Source organism: Anomaloglossus baeobatrachus, chromosome 5 (assembly GCF_048569485.1).
Source record: "Anomaloglossus baeobatrachus isolate aAnoBae1 chromosome 5, aAnoBae1.hap1, whole genome shotgun sequence".
Classification (NCBI taxonomy): Eukaryota; Metazoa; Chordata; class Amphibia; order Anura; family Aromobatidae; genus Anomaloglossus; species Anomaloglossus baeobatrachus.
The window spans coordinates 549,396,429-549,416,818 of record NC_134357.1 but is presented as its reverse complement, the minus strand read 5'-3'; the positions used below and the strand labels follow the sequence as shown (position 1 = coordinate 549,416,818).

At 42.6% G+C, this 20,390-nt stretch overlaps 1 protein-coding gene across 1 annotated transcript in view; it reads left to right on the top strand.

Moving 5' to 3' along the window:
* Nucleotides 1-20,390, top strand: part of LOC142312966 (uncharacterized) — a 220,074-nt gene that overhangs the window by 125,160 nt on the left and 74,524 nt on the right. Inside the window, exons 15-24 of the mRNA XM_075351955.1 lie at nucleotides 2,206-3,230; nucleotides 3,370-3,759; nucleotides 5,143-5,211; nucleotides 12,154-12,248; nucleotides 12,695-12,775; nucleotides 12,905-13,084; nucleotides 13,167-13,290; nucleotides 13,370-13,467; nucleotides 15,709-15,799; nucleotides 19,072-19,939. Coding sequence (XP_075208070.1) covers nucleotides 2,206-3,230; nucleotides 3,370-3,759; nucleotides 5,143-5,211; nucleotides 12,154-12,248; nucleotides 12,695-12,775; nucleotides 12,905-13,084; nucleotides 13,167-13,290; nucleotides 13,370-13,467; nucleotides 15,709-15,799; nucleotides 19,072-19,939 — 3,021 coding nt within the window. The remainder of the gene's footprint in view (nucleotides 1-2,205; nucleotides 3,231-3,369; nucleotides 3,760-5,142; nucleotides 5,212-12,153; nucleotides 12,249-12,694; nucleotides 12,776-12,904; nucleotides 13,085-13,166; nucleotides 13,291-13,369; nucleotides 13,468-15,708; nucleotides 15,800-19,071; nucleotides 19,940-20,390) is intronic.

Genomic DNA, 20,390 nt, shown 5'->3' with positions numbered 1-20,390 from the left:
AAGCAGGCTTTAAAAAGGTTAAAAAACCGAGTACTTCGAAAGTGCAGGTAGCGGCTCTCAGTGTGTTCCTCGACACTGTTAGCCACCCATCCATGGATACTGAGGTTCATGAAAGCCGTTCAGCAACTACGACCCACTTTGAGAAGTACATCTGCGCCTTGGGATCTGAATCTGGTCCTGACCTTTCTATATGGCCAGCCTTATTCTGCAAATTTGGACCTGGATATCAAACAGCTTTCCCTAAAAACAATCTTTTTGGTGCAAATTACTTCCAGTAAACAAATAGGGGAACTTCAGGCTCTCTCTATCGAAGACTCATACCTTCAAGTGAGAGAAGATTGCGTGGTCTTAAGGCTGGATCCTTCCTTTTCTCCTAAAGTAATTTCTACTTCTACCCTCAATCAGGAAATTGTGCTACCATCCTTCTGTTTGTCTCCCAGAAATGCAAAAGATACTAGAGGTGGGGAGACAAAAAGGCGCAATAGGGTCTTACCCGGTATACCAGGGGTAATAGGAAGAAATAGGTACACTCACCTGATGGGGTTGTGCCAGTCACAACTCCTTAAAGCGCATGTGAGTGTCGGCGTGGTTCAAGCAGCAGCCCCGTGAATACGTGGTAAAAATATATACATATAGAGAAAACGGGTATATGCCGCGCTTAAAAACCACTGAGGCAGAACTGATTTAAAAATTTTCTTTTTTTATTACAGCAATCTAGCGTGTTTCAGAGACAGGACCGTCTCCTTCTTCAGGGAAAAATAAATCATACAAACATTCCCAAGCTGGTGTCTTATAAAGGATCCATACTGCCACGTTGACAGCTATGACATCATCTGCCCACAGGATTGCAGGGTGATGACTCACAAACACGTGAAGATGCAGACACATGAATGAAGGAGAAAAATAAATAAATTTTTACTTTATGATCCATTAATAAATTTATCACAGATGAACGGACATTCATAATAAAAATTAAGAAATTGTGAAATTTTAAAAACATTGATTATTTGTTTGAAAAATAAAATAAGTGTGTTGAAAACTTGGAAAAATGTGTAGAAAAGGGACATGGGGAGGTACGAACCTGTGGATAATATGCTGGTGGGGAGAGGGGTTAAACCCCAACCCATTACTCTAAAGGCATCGGACAATCCTTATTGACAGCAGGCTGGTATATAATTAGAAAAAAGGGGAGGACTGTGAGAGGTGAATTTATTTAAATTCATGATGAAAAAAAACATTATTTGATATATAAACCGTGTGAGTGCATGAATGTGATTCCAAGTCAGTGCTAGTAATTCTAGCCGGTTAATATTTAGCAGGCATGAACCATAAAACATGGAGTTAAAGAAATTATAAAGATATATACAGTGAAATGGTTCCTAAATGTGAGGAACCGGTGTGCCCGTAGCCTGTGTTAAAACAAGGGGGGAGAATGTATACATGAAGGGATGAGACGAGTATCAGCTGTTAAAATGGAAAAAGTTTAACCCGTAGGGAAGAGAGCGCATGCGTGAGGAGATGGAGTGGGTACTGAACTGTCAGGGTGAATAGAGTTCAAACCATGGGAAAATAGTGGAGTGCGCAAGCGCATGGAGAAGATCTAGCTCAGCGGAGATAACCCCGGGTCAGACCGTGGGAAAAAGGTGCTCACCGCGATATAGAGTGGTGAGAGAGGACAGATATGAAGCGCCCGTTGAGGGAGGGAGGTGGGCAATGAAATCTAGAAAGATATAAGGACAAAATGGGTTAAATTGGGTATTAATAATAATAATAATAATAATAATAATAATAAATAGGAGGTGAAAGTTTCACTAGCGTGATTAAAGTGAATAATAAGAAAATAAGAAACAATTGTCCTGGATAGCACAAATAAGCCTTCACCGCTTGTTCCTTTTTTGCCATCGGCCAAAACTCTGAAACCCAATTTGATCACGGATTTTTTAGTTCCAAAACCATCCACAAAAAAGAGAAAAAATACTGCAGAGGAACAAGAGCAGGATTCAAGTCAAAACAAAAAAGGGTAATTTAAGTGCCACAGTCAGAAATGAAATTACTGACAATCCTCCTTATGAGGCTCCCCAAGAACCTGGGCCGACAAATAATAATGATAATAATAATAATAAAAATAATATTTTCTGATCACATACTCAGCAAGGAAGAAACAAAAGTATTAAATAAGGGTTTATCTTTCTGCCCTTCATATAGATCAAAAGATATTTATACCTTCCTAGATGTGCAAAATTACATTAGGAGGCTCACGTTGAAGAGACATTTCCTCCTTAAAGGGGATAATCCATTGATTACCCCTCCTGAAATAAGCCCTTATTGCCATGTTGCAGTGAAACCAAAATCCAAATTCTACCCTACGCAAAGTAAAGGGCATTTTTTAAAAACATTCTGTGATCTAGTCCTGGAAGACCTTAAAAAAGCCATTTGCCAGAAGAGAAAATCCAAATATAATCTGTCTCATGCCGAAAGGGAGGCTTTGGCAACTCTAAAAAGTAATAGCAATATAGTTATCAGAGCAGCCGATAAAGGGGGCGGAATCGTCATACAAAATAGAACAGACTATCTCAAAGAGGCACATAGGATACTCTCTGATCTGATTTACTATGAAATTGCAAAGCAAGTTGAGTATGATGAGGCGATTGCCACTTATAAAATTCTCATCCAGAAAGCGATTGAAAATAGCATACTGAACCCCACTGAAAAAAGATTTCTGCAAGTTAAAAACCCAGCAATGGCGTTTTTTTATCACTTACCTAAAATTCATAAAGATGTGCTGAATCCCCCTGGTAGACCAATTATTGCAGGTATTGACTCCCTGACTTCCAATTTAGCCAACTACATAGACCTATTGCTACAGCCATATGTGTCCAAGCTGGATAGTCATATTAGAGACTCTGCCCATCTTATAGAAAACATCAGCGGCATCACATGGAAAGATTCTTATATTTTTCTGACCATTGATGTAGCCTCATTATACTCTAACATACAACATCATTTAGGTCTGTTCTGTATTTCCTTATTTCTGGAAAATGATAGCAAAATTCTACCAACCCAAAGGGACTTCATATTAGAAGGCATGAATTTTATTCTTCGCAACAATTATTTTACATTTAATGATATACTGTACCATCAACGCATCGGAACAGCGATGGGATCTAAGGCTGCATGTTCCTATGCCAACCTCTTCATGGGAATTTTCGAAATGGTCCATATTCAAAACGGTCAGTATAAAGAGGGCTTAGTACTCTATAAAAGATTCATAGATGACATGTTTATTATTTGGGATAGAAAGTGCTCTGATGTCCGATTTCTCCTTGATAATCTTGATAGTAATAACGGGTTTAAAATTCACTTCTTCAGTATGTTCCGATAATATACATTTTCTGGACTTAGTCATTTTCCATCAGGATCACAAGATTCTAACTAAAACCTTTTTTAAAAAGGTAGACGCCAACGACTACATCCACTACAATAGTAAGCATTACAATAAATGGTTACAGAATATTCCACTGAACCAATACAAGAGAATCAGGAGAAATTGCACCCAGGACATTGACTTCAATGAGCAAGTTGAGGTTTTGAGGCAACGGTTTGAGGACAAAGGTTACCCAAAGCCCCTCATCAGGAGAGCCTACCAGGAATCCTCCAGACTTAAACAAACTGACCTCATTAAAACACGAAGGGACATTCTTCCCTTTGAACATGAAGTAGACAGGGACCCTGACGTTAATGAAAATAAAAATAATAATGGTAACAAAAATAAATGTAAAACTGAAGGGGGGAGTCGAGATTTCAATCTGAATCTCATCACCACATATAGCAGCGACAATATGTCTATCAAATATATTCTGTCCAAGCATTGGGATATCCTGAAAAGCGACCCTATCCTCTCTCCTATTCTACCCCCTACCCCAGGTGTCACTTTCAGGCGGGCCCCCACCATCAAAAATATCCTAGCCCCAAGTAAACTGAGGACTAAGTCAATTCAAAATAAATTTTCAGCCATAATAGGTGCTTTCAAATGTGGTTCCAGAAACTGTCTATGTTGCAGGAGTATTCATCATGGTAGAACCACGTTCTGTTCATCTAGTGGTAACGAGTTATTCAAGATCAAAACACGTCTAACATGCCAGTCCGATTATGTCGTTTACCTTGTTGATTGCATATGTGGCAAACAATATGTGGGTAGAACGAGCCAGGCTCTTCACAATAGGCTGAACTCGCATCGCCATAACATTAAAACCGGCTTTCTCCTACATGGGCTATCAAAACACTGTACTCTGGAGCACGAGAAAAGATTAGACTTCAGGATTACACCAATTGAGCAAATTGACCCTATTGTGCACAATAGGACTGAAGCCTTAAGCAGAAAAGAGACGTTTTGGATACACAAGCTTAATACCTTTAAAACCCTTTGGCTTAAATGAAGTATCAGACCTTTTTTATTAGTCCCCACCCTTGTTAAATTATTTACTATCTCCTACTTCTGTTGTATATTTATTTATTTAGTATCCCATCCTTGTATATGCTCATTAACTTTCCAGATCCTTGTCTTACTCCAAATTAATGCAAGTTTTTCAAGAGTCAGTCCTTTCAGTCTAAAATATGGTGACTACAGTGTTTTTGATTAGCCCGTACATGACAAGATCAGTGCAAGTCTTGACATTCTGGTATTTTTGTCTACTCATGAGATTAGGACCTAATTGTTTTTAGAGTAATTTATATTTGCACTTGTATAGATATGAGGGATGTGTATATATATATATTTTTATATATATATATATATATATATATATATATATGTATATGTGTATATATGTGTTTGCATTTCCAAATGTGCATTTTTATACATTTTTTCATTTTATATGTGTACCAATTTTATCAATTCCAACTTCTTATCATCAGATTTTAGGTTTTTTAAAAAAACAACCAGTGAGTTTCTATCTTAAAATTGTGAAAGTGTTTTTTAATCATGCCATTAATTCATTTTTGTATATATATTTAATAAGTTTGTATTGAAATTTTATTATTCACTTTAATCACGCTAGTGAAACTTTCACCTCCTATTTATTATTATTATTATTATTATTATTAATACCCAATTTAACCCATTTTGTCCTTATATCTTTCTAGATTTCATTGCCCACCTCGCTCCCTCAACGGGCGCTTCATATCTGTCCTCTCTCACCACTCTATATCACGGTGAGCACCTTTTTCCCACGGTCTGACCCGGGGTTATCTCCGCTGAGCTAGATCTTCTCCATGCGCTTGCACACTCCACTATTTTCCCACGGTTTGAACTCTATTCACCCTGACAGTTCAGTACCCACTCCATCTCCTCACGCATGCGCTCTCTTCCCTACGGGTTAAACTTTTTCCATTTTAACAGCTGATACTCGTCTCATCCCTTCATGTATACATTCTCCCCCCTTGTTTTAACACAGGCTACGGGCATCTGCATCTGCATCTCCACGTGTTTGTGAGTCATCACCCTGCAATCCTGTGGGCGGATGACGTCATAGCTGTCAATGTGGCAGTATGGATCCTTTATAAGACACCAGCTTGGGAATGTTTGTATGATTTCTTTTTCCCTGAAGAAGGAGACGGTCCTGTCTCTGAAACGCGTTGGAATGCTGTAATAAACAAGAAATTTTTAAATCAGTTCTGCCTCAGTGGTTTTTAAGCGCGGCATATACCCGTTTTCTCTATATGTATATATTTTTAGAAATGCAAAAGAGCAAGAGCTACATTCCTTGGATGTTCGAGCGGTGCTATTGGCCTATTTGAAGGCAACGCAGAGCTGGAGAGTGGATTCAAATTTGTTCATTCAATTTGCAGGGAAGAACAAAGGCAGGAAGGCTTCTAAACCTTCCTTGGCTAGATAGGTTAGATCTCTGATTCAGTTGGCCTATTCTTCAGCTTGCATTCCTCTCCCGGGGGTTGTCACGGCCCATTCCACTAGGGCACTTTCCACTTCCTGGGCAGCTTGAGCAGGGGTTTCCTTTGATCAGATTTGTGCTGCAGCTACTTGGTCAGGCCCTTCTACATTTTGTATGCATTAAAAATTGGATGTTCTCTCAAATCAAAAAATGGCCTTCGGTAGGAAGGTTCTTCAGGCGTCCCCCCTAAGACGGTTTATTGGGTATACTCCTGTGGTGCTATCATGAGGGACGACCTGGAAAGTAGAAATTAGACCTACCGGTAATGATATTTCCAGGAGTCCATCATAACAGTACCCTTATTTCCCTCCCTTCTGGCATATGTGAAGTTAACATGTGTTTACCAGGCATAATAAAATAGCGTTGAACCCATCCTGGTGTGGTAATTATATAAGCACTCGTGGGGATGGGGTAGGAGGGGCTTTTAACCTCTTGCATGTGTTCCTGTCCCTAAAGAGGATAGGGAGCAACCTACTGTGGTGCTGTCTTGATGGACTCTTGGAAATATCATTACCGGTAGGTCTAATTCCTACTTTATTTTCACTTAAAAACTTCTTAAAACATTATCCACAACTCTCATTAGTGATCGCACAACATCCGGCTGTGATTGCTCCGTTGACGCCCACACTGCTGTTTTGCAGATTATTCTCCTCCTCTCAGTGTAATACTAACGGCCCAATACAAGGAGATAACTGTCCTTATAATTGGTCTGATGGCTTCACTCCCAACTTCCCCATACACACCATCATGCCAGCTTTCCTGTGGTCTCTGTGAGATAGACGCCTCCAGACTCCTAGAGCGGAGGATTATCTCCAGGAAGAAGAAGCGGATGAGCTTCAGAAATTCAGCATACCGGACCCTTCTCTGCCCTGACATCATCTGTCGGGAGGCCCCATATACATTACATAGTCAATTACCCCTGTGGTTTCATCTGACTTTAATCCAATGTGTCATGGGGCATTAAGTAAGTAACTTACTGGATGATGCCTCTATCTTGACCTAATAGACTTTTGTTCATTGCAGACCCAGAGACCATTATTCCTCATCCAGGAACCATAGTAACCCAGCAGCCCCCAAAATTGGGTAGTTGAGTACATGTGTGGAACAAGGGAGCCCAGTAACTCTGTCAACATTATTAGATGCCATGGTTGATTTTGACAAGTCGTTAGTCTGGCAGGATTCACATTGCAGCTGTAACCATAACATCACCGTAACATATGTGTACATTATGAAGCAAAAAAAGTTTTTGTTTTTTTTAACCCCTTAGTGACAGAGCTAATTTTCACCTTAATGACCAGACCAAATTTTGCAATTCTTACCAGTGTCAGTTTATGAGGTTATAACTCTGGAATGCTTCAATGGATGCCAGTGATTCTGAGACTGTTTTTCTGTTACATATTGGACTTCATGTTAGTACTAAATTTTGGACAAATATTTTTTTTTTCGTTTATAAAAAAAATGAATTTTGGCGAAAATTTTGAAAATTTAGCAATTTCCAACTTTTGAATTTTTATACTGTTAAACCAGAGAGTTCTGTGACACAAAATAGTTAATAAATTACATTTGCCACATCTCTCATTTACATCAGTGCAATTTTTGAAACAACATTTTTTGGGGTTAGGAAATTATCAGGGTTCAAAGTTCATCAGCAATTTCCCAATTTTTCAACAAAATTTACAAAATCTTTTGTTAGGGACCACATACATTTGAAGTGACTTTGAGAGGCCTAGGTGACAGAAAAGACTAAATGGTGACACCATTCTAAAAGCTGCACCCCTCAAGGTACTCAAAATCACACCCAAGAAGTTTATTAACCCTTCAGGTGCTTCACAGAAACTAAAGAAATGTGGAATGAAAAAATATATATATTTATATATTTTACCTAAAAATGTTGCTCTATCGCCTATTTATTCCCTTTTGGAAGAAGTAACACAAAGTGGAATGCAAAATTTGTTCCCCAGTTTCTCCTGAGCACATGTGGTCAGAAATCTCTGCTTGGACAAATGGGAGGGCTCAGAACAGAAGGAGCAATATTTGAATTTTTGGAAAGCAAATTTGGCTGAAATAGATTGTGGGTACCATGTTCCATTTGCAGGTCCCCTAAGGTACCTAAACAGCAAAAACCCCCACAAGTAACTGAATTCTGGAAACTAGACCTCTCAAGGATTTCATCTAGGGGTATAGTGAGCATTTTGAACCCACAGATACCTCACAGAATTTGATAACATTATGCCGTCATATTGAAAATTGTCATTTTTTTTCTCAAATGTTGCTTTAGAACAAAATTTCTCACTTTTTCAACAGGTAACGACAAAAAGTGAACCCTACAGTTTGTTACCCACTTTTTTATGAGCACGGTGATACCCCACATGTAGTCAGAAACTACTGTTTGCACAAATGGGAAGGCTTGGAACAAAAAGGAGCAATATTTGAATTTTGGAAAGCAAATTTGGCTAAAATAGATTGTGGGCACCATATTGAATTTTTAGGGCCCCTAAGGTACCTAGACAGCAGAAACCCCCCACAACTGACCCCATTTTTGAAACTAGATCCCTCAAGAAATTTATCTGGATGTTTGGTGATAGTTTTGAACCCCCTGGGGTTTCACAGAATTTTATAATGTTGAGCCGTGAAAATAATTAAAAAAAAAAATACCACAAAATTGTTACTTTAACTAAGTAGCATTTTTTCACAAGGGTATCAGGAAAAAATGCACTATAAAATGTATTGAGCAATTTCTCCTGAGTTCGCCAATACCTCATGTGGTGGAAATCAACTGTTTAGGGGCATGGTGGGACTCGGAAGGGAGGGAGCGCCATTTGACTGCAAAATTGTCTGGAACCATTAGCGAAAGCCATTTCGCATTTGGAGAGCCCCTGCGGTGCCTAAACAGTGGAGCTCCCCCACATGAAACCCCATTCTGGAAACTAGACCTCTAAACGATTTTATCCAGTGGTATAGTGAGCATTTTGAATCCACAGTTACTTCAAAATATTTGATAACCTTAGGTCCTCATATTGAACATTTTTATTTTTTTCACAAAAATGTTGCTTTAGCACCAAATTTCTCACTTTTTCAAGAGGAAACACCAAAAAGTGGACCCCACAGTTTATCCAACTGCTTATGAGCGCAGGGATACCCCACATGTGGCCAAAAACCTCTGTTTGGACAAACGGGAGGGCTTGGATTGGAAGGTTCACCATTTGAATTTTGGAAAAACTGGAAATAATTTACGTGCACCATGTCGCATTTGCAGGGCCCCTAGGGTACCTATACAGCCGAAACCTCCCACAAGTGACCCCAATTTGGAAACTAGACCCCTCAAGTATTTTATTCAGGTGTATAGTGAGCATTTTGAACCCCCAGGGGCATCACAAAAATGTTGCTCTAGCAGCAAATTTCACTTTTAGGCTTGGTGCCCACGATCTGGCGACACCGCGTCTAGTACACAGTGCCAGCCCTCCTGTTGTCCACTGGAGAATGCAGCTGCCCGTGACCATGATCCAGGTTTGTGCTGCTGCTGACTTTAGCTCTATTCTCTCCGCAGAGAACTCTCCGTTTCCGCAGCATAAATTGACTTGCTGCTGCGCCAGATGTCAGTTTAGGCTGTGGAGAAAATAAGCACAGTGGGCACAGGATTTCGAAAAATCCTTCCACTGTGCTTTTACTGTACAATGCAGCATTTTAGACGCAGTGAAAACACAGCGTCCAAAACACTTGAATCCCTAATCGGGGGCACACAGCCTAAAAAGCTAGGATGGATGGATAGACAAACAGACAGACAGACAGACGTCAAACACATATATGATGTCCCACCCCCTACGTATTCTAAGCTGGTAGCCTTTAGTGACTTTCATGTGGCACCAAAAGGGTGCCTAGCCTTGTATTTAGCCAAAAAAATAATTAAAAAAAAGACGTGGGGTCCCCCCCATTTTTGATAGCCAGCTAGGGTAAAGCAGACAGCTGCAACCTGCAAACCACAGCTGGCAGCTTTACCTTGGTTGGGGATCCAATTTGGAGGGCACCCCTGGCTCTTTTTATAATTATTTATAAATAAACAATAATTAGAAAAAAAAAAAGTGGGGTCCCTCAAAATGGTTCATCAGCCAAAGCGGACAGCTGTGGTCTGGTATTCTCAGGGTGGGAAGGTCCATAGTTATTGGCCCTTCCCAGCCTGAAAATAGCAGGCCGCAGCCGCCCCAGAAGTGGCGCATCCATTTGATGCGTCAATCCTGGTGCTTTGCCCCTGCTCATCCCATTGCCCTGGTGCGGTGGCAAACGGGGGTAATAAATGGGGTTGATACCAGATGTGTAATGTCACCTGGCATCAAGCCCAGCAGTTAGTGATGTCATGGCGTCTATCAGATACCCGACATCACCAACTGTCAGTAATAAAAAAAAAAACGACAAAAAAAAAAATTATTTGAAAAAACACTCCCCAAAACATTCCCTCTTTGACCAATTTATTGTAAAGAAAAAAAAATCGTGTCCCCTGTAATCCATTTTGGAGGTCCCACGACGACTCTGGACGTGCTAGAACATGGGGGGGCACGCTCAGGGAACGTATCCCCCATTTTCTAGGAGTGCAGACCCTCCATGAGAGGAGTGTGGGTGCAGAGAATCTGCATCCACTCTCCCCGGCTCCACAGCAGCAGACTGTGCAACACAGCCGTTCTCAAAGCAGGAAGCTCTCTGCGCATGCGGCAGCGTTTATTGTGAAGGAGGAGGGATCGCAGGGGATCAACACTGTGCCAGGGACAGAGACACCGGGGAACACCGGGGGTGGTATGGGGCGTGACTTAGCTGGACCCGGGGAGAGGTTTTCTGTCGCATTTGTCATGGGGGTGGAGATTTATCTCCCAGCTGACATGTTTGATAATGCCAGGTGAGAGATAAATCATTTTTTACCAGCGCTGTCATTTACTGTAACGTGTTCATCGGTATACGGTGTATACCGGTAATCACGTGACCGGGGACCGGAAAAAACAACCTGAATCATGATCTCCAGGGTCTCAGCTACACCCGGTAGCTGAAATCCCGGAGATTTGCCGTCGCTGGGGGGCGCTACAGTGTTTTTTTTTTTTGGCATGACGTCTTAAAGCGTCGGAACAGAATAAGTACCATGTTTTTCCGACGTTTTAAGTCGTAAGGCCGTCATTAGGAGGTTAAGAAATGTTTAACATTTAACCATCTGTCTCACAATTCTTGTACGGTGTTTTACAAGTGGTGCCAATTTTAGTTTGTAACATTTTAACTCTTCTCATGTTTTTAACGTAATATAGAGAAGACTAAAGCGGGCTTCATACGCTGCGACATAGCTAACGAGATGTCGTTGGGGGTCACAAAATTCGTGATACACATCCGACCTCATTAGCGATGTCGTTGCGTGTGAAACACACGAACGACCGTTAACGATCAAAATTACTCACCTTATCGTTGATCGTTGACACGTCGTTCAAATTACAAATATCGTTGGTGTTGCAGGACGCAGGTTGTTTGTCGTTCCTGCGGCAGCACACATCGCTATGTGTGACACCGCAGGAACGATGAAAAACACCGTACCTGCGTCCTCCGGCAACAAGGTGGGCGTGTCTTACCTTCGGCTGCTCTCCGCCCCTCCGCTTCTATTGGACGGCTGCCGTGTGACCTCGCTGTAACGCCGCATAAACCACCCCTGTTGAAAAGAGGCGGTTCGCCGGTCACAGCGACGTCGCTAGGCAGGTAAGTACGTGTGACTGGGACTAGCAATGTTGTGCGCCACGGGCAGCGATTTGCCCGTGACGCACAACCGACGGGGGCGGGTGCTTTCACCAACGGCATCGCTAGCAATGTCGCTGCTTGTAAAGCGCCCTTTAGATGGAAATGGCAGAAAAAAATAATATCCAGAGTGATAAAAACAAACAAAACAAACCATAAAACACTGTAGATGTAGATTTTGGCATAATAACATATCTGTCTGCTGTTTTCATGCAAACAATCTCCTATAAATGCATCAAATATCTGTGTGTGAATCAGACACGAGATCAAATATAAAATATTACAGCCTGGAGAAGACGGGAAACCTTCATATAGGCGGTTGGTAGTGATGGAGTCAGTGACGGACTCCGGACAAATATGTTTATAGAGACGTAGTAAAAAATGAAGATGTCGTCATCATCATGAAGTCGTTATTTCTCCTCTAACGTGTAATGAATTTCTCCTGCAGTTTTGCTGATGCCAATTCCAGTGTCGGTGAATAAGACGAGAATTAGTGATACGGAAGATGAGTCTATGAGAAACAGATTCAGCTGCCGACTCCGAGTAGGAAACTGCTTGTTGTGTGTGTGGCCTAAATATATAGGATCTATTAGTAGATGTCAGGAAAAAACAGCATGTTGTAAAATAAAACTAGTAACAGATTAATTATCCTCCACTGTATTTCCTGGTCAGTTCCAACAAACTTGTGGTCCCTACAGCCAATCGGTTGCCACAGCAGGGGCCAACATAGCCAGTGATTGGGAGAATGGAGGAGACGTCTTAATCAGCAATTCAACTTATACTCCAGTCTGTATGAGACAAGAAAGAATACATCATCTACATGTCCTGTCTCCTCATATATTTCCCCTTATTCTCTCCAGTAATTGTATTATTACAGCGGATTCTCTATGATGTTACATCATCATCTTCTCCCCATTCAGGTCCCTACAATATCGGATCCTCTCAGTGGAGATCTTCTATATAACAGAATTCTCCTGATTGACCAGTGAATGATGAATATGGACAAGGACAAGATGGCGGAAAGGATATTACACCTCACCCTAGAGATCCTCTTCCGGCTTACTGGAGTGGTGAGAGATTCTGATGACGTCACATTACACCATTCTTATCTATGGGAATAACAGATGGACAGAACTGGAGAGGTGAGGACTCTGGAAATGTCTGTAGTGAGATTTATTACTGTGTCTCTCTATAACCAGGATTACACAGTAGTGAAGAAGACCTCTAGTGAGCGCTGTCAGGACCCTGTGTCTGAGGGATGGGGAAGACCCCTGAGCCCAATCACGGGGCCTCCACTTCACCCCATCATACATGAGGACATCAATGACCAGAAGATCTTAGAACTCACCTACAAGATGATTGAGCTGCTGACTGGAGAGGTGACACTGCTGGGAATGCTGGGACATTATACAGTAACGCTATGAAGGGATCGGGGGGTGACGGTATCATTGTATGTGTCAGGTTCCTATAAGGTGTCGGGACGTCACTGTCTATTTCTCCATGGAGGAGTGGGAGTATTTAGAAGGACACAAAGATCTGTACAAGGACGTCATGATGGAGGTTCCCCAGCCCCTCACTTCACCAGGTAATAGGACTAAATACACACGGCCTATAATTATCTGTATGTAAGGAATGAATTCAGTCCCTGTATGTGTTTCCTCCAGCTCTATCCAGTAAGAAGACAACACCAGAGAGATGTCCCCATCCTCTTCACCCACAGGACTGTAAACAAGAAGATCCCGATGTTCCCAAGAATCATCAGGTAGATCAGGGGTGGGGAACCTTTTTACTGCCGGGGGCCATTTGGAATTTCCTACTAACCTTTGGGGGCCGCACAACATTATCAACCTGAAAAATAACCCTGCTATATTTGGTCAAACGATTAATTAACTCACCCCTATTGTGGTGGCCGGAGCTGCTTCTCTTTGGTGCGATTGTGATGTTCGGTGATATTGATCATCTTGTTTCTCACAGCTGCTTTTCCAGGTTTGTCTCTGTCTGGAGATGCTGGGGGCATACACATCACAGGAGGGGCCAGGGCGCATAAATTACAGGAGACACTGGGAGTACACATCACAGGAGGGGCTGGGGCATATACATCACAGGAGGGGCTGGGGCATATACATCACAGGAGGGGCTGGGGCATATACATCACAGGAGGGGCTGGGGCATATACATCACAAGAGGGGCTGGGGCATATACATCACAGGAGGGGCTGGGGCATATACATCACAGGAGGGGCTGGGGCATATACATCACAGGAGGGGCTGGGGCATATACATCAGTAGGGGGCATGGACAGCCCTGGCGGTGGCACAGACATGACTGGGGACACGCACAGCACTGGGTGGCAGCACGCACTGCACTGGGTGGCAGCACGCACTGCACTGGGTGGCAGCACTAGGGAGACAGACAGGTCTGGGGGAACATAGACATCAACAGGAGAGCACGGACTGGGGAGCATAGAAAGCAGTGGGAGGGTACAGACAGCAGTAGCGAGTTAAGAGCACTGAGGGGTGGCACACAGCACTGGGGAGCATGGACAGCATAAGGGGGGCACAGGCAGCACTCACCGTGGCATGGACAGCACTGGTGGCAGCATGGACAGCATTAGGTGGTGCGGACAGCACTGGTGGGGGGGCATAGACATCACCCAGGGGGTACAGACAGCACTAGGGGGGGCACGGACAGCAGTGAGGGGTTACACCGCGCTGAGGGGGTACACAGCACTGGGGTGTACACAGCATTAGGGGGTACACACAGCACTAGGGGGTACACACAGCACCTGGGGGTACACAGCACTGGGGGGTACACACTGTACTAGGAGGTACACAGCATGAGGGGGTACACACAGCACGAGGGGGTACACAGCACTAGGGGGTACACAGCACGAGGGGGTACACAGCACGAGGGGGTACACACAGCATTAAGGGGTACACAGCATTAGGGGGTACTCACTGTACTAGGGGGTACTCACTGCACTAGGGGGTACACACTGCACTAGGGGGTACATACAGCATTGGGGGGTACATACAGCATGACGGGGTACACAGCACGAGGGGGTACACACAGCATTGGGTGGTACATACAGCACTGGGGGGTACACACTGTACTAGGAGGTACACAGCATGAGGGGGTACACACAGCACGAGGGGGTACACACAGCACGAGGGGGTACACAGCACTAGGGGGTACACAGCACGAGGGGGTACACACAGCATTAAGGGGTACACACAGCATTAGGGGGTACTCACTGTACTAGGGGGTACTCACTGTACTAGGGGGTACACACTGCACTAGGGGGTACACACAGCATTGGGGGGTACATACAGCACGAGGGGGTACACACAGCATTGGGGGGTACATACAGCATTGGGGGGTACACACAGTACGAGGGGGTACACAGCACTGAGCGGGGGGGGGCAGCGATGGGTTGAGTACTCGCAGTGAGGGGGAGGGAGAGTCACACACACACAGCAGGTCCGGGAGGCTGGTAAACCTGCTGCAGCTCTTCTGTGTGACTTTATCGCAGCGTGCTGCTTACCCGCCCACCAGAGCACACAGGCCGGGGATAAGCCTAGAATGTATGGGCTGCAGTCAGGTCCTGGAAGTCAGGATCTGGAGAGAGCCCGTACATTCTAGCATCTACCCACAGGGCATAAGGCAGTGGGATTTAAAGGGCCGGCAGCCGGGAAAAGCGCGGCTGCCACCAAAGCACAATGGTCCCCGGGAATGTGCCCGGGGGCCGCATAAAAAGTCGTCACGGGCCGTATACGGCCCGCGGGCCGGAGGTTCCCCACCCCTGAGGTAGATGGAGAGAAGGTGTTATGAAATCTCCCTATGATGTGTAGACGGCTGTGAAGGTCTTGTGCTCAGTCTTGTTTTATCCACCAGTATTATATGTGTTATACTTGTGTAATGAGAGCGGTGGAGATGGCAGGATTAGAGCTGATCATAGATGGGACTTCTCCATCTGTCTGTGACTTTTACAATATTTGTTTCAGGCTGAAGATCTGACCCCTTCTAATACTACAGAGACATATGTGAGGGGTGATGAGTGGTGTAAAGAGGAGACTCCTACATATGGCTACCCAGGTGAGTAGTGACCACTAAATTTCCAGAAGTGTCACACGGTGTCTGGCTCAAATCTCACCAAGTGTTAGGACTACTTCTGACGCTTTTCACACAGCAGACACTTAAATCCTTAAAAACAAGGTTGCACAATATACATCATTTTTGGATCAAATCTTGTACCCAACTACAATGGTGAAAATAAGTATTTTATACACTGCTGATTTTGCAAGTTTTCCCACCTACAAAGAATGGAGAGGTCTGTAATTGTAATTGTAGGTACACCTCAACTGTGACAGACAGAATCCCCTGCAAAAAATCCAGAAAATCACTGTATGACTTTTAATTAATTTGCTTTTTATTGCGTGAAATAAGTATTTGATCACTTACCAACCAGCAAGAATTCTGGACCTCACAGACCTGTTATTTTGTCTTTAAAGGGATCCAATCATCAGGATTTTCTTATATAACCTAAAGCCAGTGCTATACTGGCACTATCAGGCTAATTCTGTACATACCTTTAGAGGTCAGCTCGGATGTTTAGGCTTTCAAATCCAAGAAAGGCTATGTGTCCACGATGCGTTTTTACATGCTTTTCTGCAGCGTTTTGAACTGCACCTTTTTAATGCCAAAATGCATGCGTTGTGATTTCCCAGCAAAGTCTATGAGAAATAGGGATTTCTTGTGCCCACCATGCAGTTTAAAATGCTGCGTTTAATTTGCATAATTTTGGGCAAAAACTCAGCGTCTAAAGAAGCAGCATGTTAATTGTTTTTGCCATTTGGGCTGCGTTTTCATAACATTGAAGTCAATGAGAAGTTGCAAAAACCAAGCCACATCAAAATTCATGCTTTTTCCATGCTTTTTAGGTGCATAAAACATGCGTTTTGGACTAACAAAACGCATGCTTTTTGGACATTAAAATAAAGATTTGATATGTCCCTTTACACACACACATAGTCCGACAATTAAATTAATGAAAAATATCAATATATTGCTATTTTACTGCTATATAGCATATAACCGCTAGAATTATATGAAATATAACGATTTTTTTTTTTTTATTTTTTTTTAATAAATTATATATGTTGTCCTTTTTTTCTCTTTTTTTTCATTATGTTTGACTGTTTAATCTTCATTTAGCAGTGTCTTTATGTTCAAAATGCATGTGTCAAAACGCTATTGAAAACCATGTAAAAAGCGCTAAAAACGCACCTAAAATGCAGTAAATACGCATGCGTTTTTAGCGCTATTTTATGGTAAAAAGCAACTTCAATTACTGCCAGAGGGTGCGTTTAGAGCTGCACCTAGCTCGATACATCGTGGACACATAGCCAAAGTAAAGTTTAGAAAATCAGCAGGTGCTTGACTGGCAGAGTATCAGCTAATAGCTGGGTGGGTGTTTATATTGATTTTGCCCCCCTGCCTGTTGTTCCTCCCTCTCTCTGTTCTTTATGCTAATTTTACTAATTTCTTCACTAAGATGGCATCGGAGTTGGTGCCTGCACCTAGCGTTTATCTCTGGCGCCATCTTTGTGAAAATTGTGTGACCCCCCTGCTATTCTAGCAACCTAGAGGGCGGCGCATGCGCACTCGCTTTTTCTGCTCTCGTTGTGACTACAGGAGGGCGCATTGTCACAACAGAAGTGGAGACCACCTCCTGGAACAGCTGATTGAAGGACGCGACAGACCAGAGGAACAAGCCGACAGCAGCGTGCCAGCGATATCGGCAACGGATCGCACGGCACGGGGTCAAGTGAGTTAAGTTCACAATGGACTCGCCTAACCCCGTGACGTCAGTGCCACTGTTCTGGCACAGTGTTCTGGCGCTGCATGCTGTCCTGGCACGGTGTCCTGGCGCTGGCATGGTGTCCTCTTCTGCAGCTAATCGCGTCGTCCGATCAGCTGTTCTCCACTTCTGTTGTGACCGCGCTCGCTCCCGCGGTCACAACGAGAGCAGAAGATGCGAAGGCGCATGCGCCGCCCTCTCAGCCACAAGAATAGAATAGCAGGGGGTTACACGATCTTCACAAAGATGGCGTCGGAGAGAAGGGCTATGCCCAGGCGCCAACTCCGACACCATCTTAGTGAAGAAAGTAGTAAATAGTAAAATTAGCATAAAGAACAGAGAGAGGGAGGAACAACAGGCCTGATAGTGCCAGTATAGCATTGACTTTATATTATAACGAAAATCCTAATCATTGGTTCCCTTTAAGAAGCTCCTACTCTGCACTCATTACCTGTATTAATTGCACCTGTTTGCACTCGTTCTGTTTTTCTATTGTATCAAATACTTATTTAATTCAATAAAATGCAAATTATTTAAAAATCATACAATGTGACTTTCTGGATTTTTTTTTATTCTGTGACAGTTGAAGTTACCTACAATAAAAATTACAGACCTCTCCATTCTCTGTTGGTGGAAAAATTGCAAAATCAGCATACAAGTTTAGCAACAAATTCACATGTTCAATTAAATCTACAACACCTATTTTTTGGGTAACAAATCACTTTTAAAATTTACTTTGAGGGGCCTAGGTTTTAGAAATTGCACTCTTCATAGTATGAAAAGCCACATTCAGGAATAAACAGAAAGTGGAATGCAAAAAAAATAAATATGTTTTTCAATATCATTCTGATTAAACCCCAATTTTTTATTTTCACAAAGGGTAATGGGAAACAAATGGAATTATTGTCTAATTTCTCCTGAATCTGACAATATCCAATATGCGGCTGTACACTACTGTCCAGACATATGGCAGAGCTCAGAAAGGAAGGCGCACCATTTAGCTATTGGAACGCAGATTGTGCAGTCAAATGCTACTTTACAAGCAGAAAGTAACGAGTTGAGTGTTTCTGGTCACCTGGCCGCTCTGAAAATTTAGCAACCATGAACAGATTTGGCACTAACTACTCCACTTTCCAGGTCCCAGGGATTGCCTTGCCCTTCACTTTTTAACCCCTATACATTGGTCGTGACTTACCTAGGAACCCCTAGACTGGAGCCACAGAGTTAGCTGCTGTTCAACGGTTTATTGGTATCATATTCACTTTCCTAACATATTTGGTGTCTTTTTGTTCTAATAGTTGGGAGGCAAAATGAACAAACAGTTCAACACCACATTTTACTGGTTCATCCTATGACGTCTTCTAGTAGACTGAACTGTCATTGTCTTAGCAAATAATTCTATTTTACTACATAATTGCTATTTCAATTTATATTTTAAGTAGAAATGTTCAAAAATATTAATTTCAATTATATTTTATTCAAAAATAACTAGTTTTATTCTTGGCAGATGTTGACACCAGGAAATCAGAGGGACAACTGACATGTTCAATTTATAAATCAGATGACCTTGATATCACCCAGGATACAATTGAAGTGAATGCCATTACTTCAGATATCCTATCTTCCCCACACAGCAAAGATCTATCATCCGATTCTATGAAACAGGTCCTGTCTTCTGAATCATTACAAAATGATCTTAACGCAAAGGAGCCATTTTCATGTTCAGAATATCAAAATGGTTTTCCCCTCAAAACATCATTTGAGAAACATCAAAAAATTCTCACAGAGGAAAAGAGATTTTCTTGTTCCAAGTGTTGGAAATATTTTAACAGAAAATCAGGTCTTGTTAGGCATGAGAGAATTCATACTGGGGAGAAGCCATATTCATGTTCAGAGTGTGGGAAATGTTTTGTACAGAAATCAGTTCTTGTTAGACACCAGAGAAGTCACACAGGGGAGAAGCCCCATACATGTTCAGAATGTGGGAAATCTTTTGTACGCAAATCAGTTCTTGTTACACACCAGAAAATACACACAGGGGATAATCCATATTCATGTTCAGAATGTGAGAAATGTTTTCCAGAAAAATCATATCTTATCGCACATCACAGAACTCACACAGGGGAGAAGCCTTTTTCATGTTCAGAATGTGGGAAATTTTTTCACCGGAAACCGCATCTTAATAGACACCAGAGAACACATACAGGGGAGAAGCCATTTTCATGTTCAAAATGTGGGAAATGTTTTACGCAAAAATCAAGCTTCATTACACATCAGACAACTCACACAGGGGAGAAGCCTTTTTTATGTTCAGAATGTGGGAAATGTTTTACGCAAAAATGTTCCCTTGTTAAACATCAAAAATTCCACACAGGGTAAAGCCTTTGTCATACACAGAATGTGAAAAATTACTTACTGGAAAATCCTATTTTGTTGACCATTTTTGAAAAGTAACTAACATGGGGACAAATTACGTATTTTATTGACAAATTCCACAAAAAAATCAAACAGACAGTTGTATAATTAAATGAAAAATGGAAATTACTTTAGAACTTACTGTATTTTTTTTGTCTATAACATGCACTTTTACCCCCAATCCCACCCCCCAAAGAAAAAAAAAATCTTGCTAATAAGTGAATGCCTCTTAGGCCGGGGCCACACAGGGCACTAGTGCGATGCTCGCATGACAATCGGCTCGTGCTGGCAGCACATCAGGAGCATGCTAGTATCTCTGCGTCTGAGGTCCGACTGTACGAGCGGACCTCAGCTGCGGGGAGAGGGCCGGCGCTCCCTCTCTCCTCCGTAGCCGGCTATTGCGATTTTCGC